At 31.6% G+C, this 5834-nt stretch overlaps 1 protein-coding gene across 1 annotated transcript in view; it reads left to right on the top strand.

Moving 5' to 3' along the window:
- Window positions 1–5834, top strand: part of RPF1 (ribosome production factor 1 homolog) — a 17092-nt gene that overhangs the window by 1856 nt on the left and 9402 nt on the right. Inside the window, 2 exon segments of the mRNA XM_011355567.2 lie at window positions 192–193; window positions 1699–1779. Coding sequence (XP_011353869.1) covers window positions 192–193; window positions 1699–1779 — 83 coding nt within the window.

A 5834-nucleotide genomic window follows, 5' to 3' on the forward strand; every position in this document is an offset into this window, starting at 1 on the left:
TCTTTTTTCCCATGCACTTCTTTATTACATTTACTATACATGTTTGTGTCTCTAAACAATAAACACAATGGTGATCTTTTGCATGTTTTTAAAGTTTCATATAAATGGTATGTGTACTTCAACTTATTTATTTTACTTAACTTTATGACTTTAAGAGGCAGAAACACATCTCCCTGACTTTGGGAATGGAGAAGTTCCCTAATTTAAGCCTCTAGCTGGAGTTTTAGTGACTTGAAGCAAAGGCAAAGCTGGGGAAAAGCAGGACAGGGCCTAGTCTGTTGTAGAGTTGAGTATGTAAGATGAGAATTGACACAGAGGGTATGAATCCGTGAAGAGTAAGAATGGGGAGTAGAAAGAAGATGAGATGCCTGGATAGATTATGGCAAAGAAGAGAGCAAAGATAATGCATTTAGAAAGGATTTGGCTATTTTTGTGGTATTGATCAGAGGTGAAATCTTTCTATCGAAACATTTTAAAAGAACTACTAAATACTTCCACACTATTGCACAGCTAATTTATTTTCATTTAGTTTTATTGTATTTATAGTTAGTTCAAGGTTATGATTTATATTTGCAAAATTTTAAAAACATGCAACTCTCCTCCCTTCCATCTCTCAAGATGAGGTACCAAGTAAGGATAAGTGTTTTTGAAGAAAGGAAAAATATAAAGACTTTACACAAAGAAACACTGCTTTTTCATGCAGTCTCTCAATAGTATTAGTTTAAATAACATGACATTGCCAATATTACACTATTTTGACTTGCAAAATCTTATCAAGCAATGTTAATCTCTTTTTAACTCTCAGCGATTAGTCAATTACAGCAAATTAATATGCTGATCATCATTTGAAAATATCACTGTTCTTATTTTTTGGACTAAAAGATGACTTCCTAGATCCAGCTCCTTCAAAAAATTATTTAAAACCTAATATTTATTTCATAGAGTAATAAAAAATAAAATCCTAAATAGTTCATCAGCTCATATTTCTTCATATCTCTGCTACTGTCCATATATTTTGAATTTGTTTTAGTTAGTATATGCTTACAATTCTATGTTCCTCTTCTTTACCATTTCATTTACAGCTTTTTTTTTTAATAAGCTGAGTATGCTTGATTGCTGGTTCTCACAGTATTCCATTATGTTGAAATGCCTAGTCATTACCATGTTGTTGGACATTTGCCCTCTTTTCTATTCATTTCTATTAACAATAGTAATATTACATATTTCTTTATGTAAATTGCTCTCCCCTTTCGTTCTTTACCATAAATCCCCCAAACTAGAATTACTAGTTAAGCAGATAGAAACAGATTTATAGCTTTTGTTATATATTTCTGAATAGCTTTCTGGAAGTATTAGAACAAAGCTACATGTATATGTGCTTTTGTAATTATTTTCATTTTGTTATTTTTCTTCTTAACGGATAGTTATTTTGATCTCAGTTTCTTCTCTCTGTTTCTTCTGTCTGGTTTTAAGCCATTTCATCCAATGTTAGCAATTCTTTCAGTATGTATATGTTTCTGCTTAGAGAGTTAAAAAGCCTTTTATCAATATTGTTAAGGTTGTTGTAGCAGTACATTGAAATAAGGAACAGATAGAGTTTTGGGATTGTTTGCAGATTTCTGTTATTATTCCCTAACCATAATGCAAAATTATTTATGTAAAATGCTTTTACAACTTAATCTTTTGTCTTTTACTTAGGCTCCGCCAAAGCCTATACCCAAGACCATTGACAACCAGCGAGTGTATGATGAAACCACAGTAGACCCTAATGATGAAGAGGTAATGTTAGAAGTCTTAAGTAAATTTGGATGACCACACTTGATAAATTATCTGTTCATATGTTGACATACTGGCTTGTGAATTGTATAATGGACTGATTGAGCTATAATGTTGGCAAAATATCATATTTGCTCTAGATTATTTAATACTTAAATTTCCCAACAATGCTATGGAAAAGTGATTTATTTTCTAGAAATGTATTATATTTTATGCTTAAACTTTTTTGTCATTTAATATCTTTTATAGTACTTTTTTTATATCATTTGATAAACATTTCACATACTATAGAATTTTATAGTATTTGTTAGACATTTTGATAACTATTTGGTGGAGGTTTTTTGTGTCCTTATAAAACTCTTGGTTTCAAAATAACCTACTTTTCACATTTTCTCTTTAGTTTACAACAATACAGTGAGAGAATGGCAGTTTTTAAAACTTTGTATATAATTTTTAAATTTTGTACAGGAAACTTGGTTTTGTTTGCTTTCAAACAATGTTTTTGTCAACATTCTTTCACATATCTCCTGGTATACTCATTCATTCATTCAGTTAGTCTTCCACCAAGTGGTTATTGATTGCCTGCTATCTATTGGGATCTTTTTAGGGACTTGGGATCCATCAGTGCACATGGGATGTATCAATACACAGTGCTTACACGTATACACACAGAATTTCTGCCCACCTAGAGCTTATATTCTAGGAAGAGAGACAAACAATGAACATAATAAATAAATTATATGTTAGTAGGTGGTAGGTTACTAGAATTAACAAATGGGATGAAAGAGATTTAAGACTACCTGGAATAGAGAGCTTGCAATTTTATATGTATAGAAGTTTGTATGTGTATATACATTTTATTTATTTTGACATAATTTCAGACTTAATAGAAAAATAGAAATTTATATATACCCTTCACCCAGATTTCCTAAATGTTAAATTGTACCACATTTGGCTTTCATTTATATCCTCTCTGAAATGCTTGAGAGTAAGTGGCAGACATGAAGCCCTTTTACTCCTATATATTTTAGTGTATTTTACCTATAAAAGTGTTTTTTAAATAAGCACAATGTACAGTTATCAAAATCAGAAAATTAATATTGATATACAATATTATCTAATCTATAAAGGTTATACAGATGTCACCACTTTCCCAAGGATGTCATTTTTAGCAAAAGAAAAATCCAGGCTCATGCATTTCACTCCATTATGACTCTAACCTCCTTTAATTTGGAACAGATCCTCAGATGGTTTTTGCTCTTAATGACATTGACATTTTTGAAGAGTACAGTCCAGGTACTCTTGTATAATGTCACTAAACATGAGTTTGATGTTGCTCATGATTATATTCAGTTTATGTACTTTTGACTACAGATGTGATGTTATTTTCAGTGCCTCTTACTAGGAGTCACGTTGTTGATTTTCCTATTACTGGTTGTGTTAACTTTCATCACTTGGTTAAAGTGTCTGACAGATTTCTTCATCACAGTTACTATTTTTCCCTTTGTAATTAATAAGTATTTGGGGGAGTGGATACTTTAAGATTACATAAATGTATGTTACTCTTCAAACTCACCCAAGATTTTGCAATTACAAATAATTTTTTCTAGTCTGATAGGTGATAAATTTATCTTAGTGTAGTTTTAATTTGATATTCTCTTGTTATGAATGGGGTTGAACATCTTTTTTTCTTTTTAATCATTTATTTGTTCTTGTCTCTTGCCCATTTTTCTGTGGGTTAGGGTTGCAGTTTCATACACAGTGGTCAAGGTACATGTTATTGAGCAGATGATCTTTTAGCAAAGACTTACTTGAAGGATACAAAGAAATTAGCCATCTTTGGGTGAAAAGTACTCCAGAATGGGGCAACAACCAGTGCAAAAGCTCTAAAGCAGGAGTATGCTTAGCATGTTTTTGAGGAACAGTAAAGAAGCCCGAGTAGACAAACTAGTTTAGGAAGCTGCTAAAGTAATCCAGGAAAGAGATGATGATGATGATGATGATGATGATGGTGGTGGTGGTGGTGGTGGTGGTGGTGGTGGTGGTGGTGGTGGTGGTGGTCATGACTTGAGTGTTGAGAATTGATCTGATTCTGAGTTGGTTTTTTTTTTTCCCCCCCTGGGTATATTTTGAAATTAGAGCTACTTGAATTTCTTGATCAATTGGATATGGGGATATGGGATATGACAGAGAATTCAAAGATGGTATATTGAGTTTTTTAGCCTGATCAATTAGAAGGATGAATTGTCATTGACGAGATATGACTGGAGATAGATAGAGGATCATAGACATACAGGGGCTACAGATATGTAAAAGATTCCCTAAATATTTACCTAGGGGAAAATTTGTTGAATCATGGGGTGTGTAAATGTTCAACTTTCCATGATAGTGCCAAAATGTTTCGCAAAGTAGTGGTGGTGTTATTTTGCACTCCCATAGTATAAGAACAATGTTCTTGGTCATCCACATTCTGACCAATGTTTGGTATATTCAAACTGGTGATAAAGGGCTAACTCATTGTGGTTTGAGTTTGCATTTCCCTGATTTTTAACGTGATTGAGCATCTTTTTATGTATGTACTGTGTTTTTGGTAATGATATGCAAAGCTTATGTCTTTTGCCCAAATTTTCTATCCTGTAGTGTATTTTACTGATTTGTAAAACTTCTCTTTATAGTTTGGATGCTAATCCTTTATATATGTTATAAGTATCTCCCAGTTTGTGGTTCTTTTTACTCTGTATGCCTTTTGATGAACAAAAGTCCTTAACATAGATTTTAAACTTTAAATATTTAATGTTTTTTTGTCATATTTGAGAAATTTTCCCGTGATCATAAGTTCTCATGTTTTTCTTCCTAAAATAATTGAAGAGTTGCCTTTCACATTTACATACTTAATCATCAGGAATTGATTTTTCTGTTTGGTGTGAGAAAAGAAACCAATTTCTTTCTTCTCCTGCCAGTTCTCTTCCCCCTACCATATATACGACTTTCCCTTGCACCATTTTTAGAGTAGTGCAACCTTTCCCCAAAGTGAATTGTAATGCTGTATCATATATCAAGTATCCATACATGCTTGGCCCTTTTCTGTGCTTTCTACTTGCTTGGTCAGTTTGTCACTGTTATCACTTCTTTACATTTTTAATTATTTAGCTTCATGATAAGTTTTGATACCTGTTAAGGGCAAGATGTCCCTCCTCAACCCCATCCTCAAATCCCTCTCTTCAAGTGTGTTCTCTTCTTGGACTTTAGGTCTTCCATATAAAATTATATATTGCACTAAAGTAGATTTAGGTCTTTAAATACTTAAAATGTATTTCAATGAATTTCATAATTTTCTTCATATAAGTTTTACACATAAATTATTAGAGCTATTCCTGGTTATCTTTTTTCTTATCAATGTAAATCATATCTCTTTCAAAATTGTTTTATTTGCTAATTTATAAAAATGCAGTTGATTTTTAGATAGTGATCTTCTAACCAGTAGTTTATCAAATTCATTTCTAATAATTTGTCTGAATATTGTTTTCATGTTTAGGTAAATCTTTTGTTTTTTACTTTCAATCCATTAGGTTGTTTTTTTGTTTTTTTTTTTTTCCTTTCTCATTTTTATGCTGACTAGAACCTCTAGCATGTCAAATAAATAGAAAAGGCACTGGTGGCATCCCGATTTTAAAGAGAATATTTCTAATGTGTCATCATTAATATTTGTGATACATTAATGATATAGTCTTCTTATGAATTAAGGAAATTCCATTTTTCTTTTTTTGCTGATTTTATTTATCATAAATGAATGTAGAATGTTATCGATGCTTTTTCTGCAAACATTGAGGTAATTAATCACTTTTTCTGCCAGTAGCGAGATGAGTGAACAGGTTTCTTTTCTCACACTAAAGTAGTAAATGAAATAGATTTTCTAATATTAAACCTCTTTGAATTCTTGGGATAAATCCAGTTTAGTTATGTTGTTATATCTTTCTTTTATACATTGTTTTTGTTTGTTAATACTTTGCTAAGAAATATACACCTGTGTTCATGGTGAGATTGTAGTAATGTCCCCT

Source organism: Pteropus vampyrus, unplaced genomic scaffold, assembly GCF_000151845.1.
Source record: "Pteropus vampyrus isolate Shadow unplaced genomic scaffold, Pvam_2.0 Scaffold22, whole genome shotgun sequence".
In the NCBI taxonomy this organism is placed as follows: domain Eukaryota; kingdom Metazoa; phylum Chordata; class Mammalia; order Chiroptera; family Pteropodidae; genus Pteropus; species Pteropus vampyrus.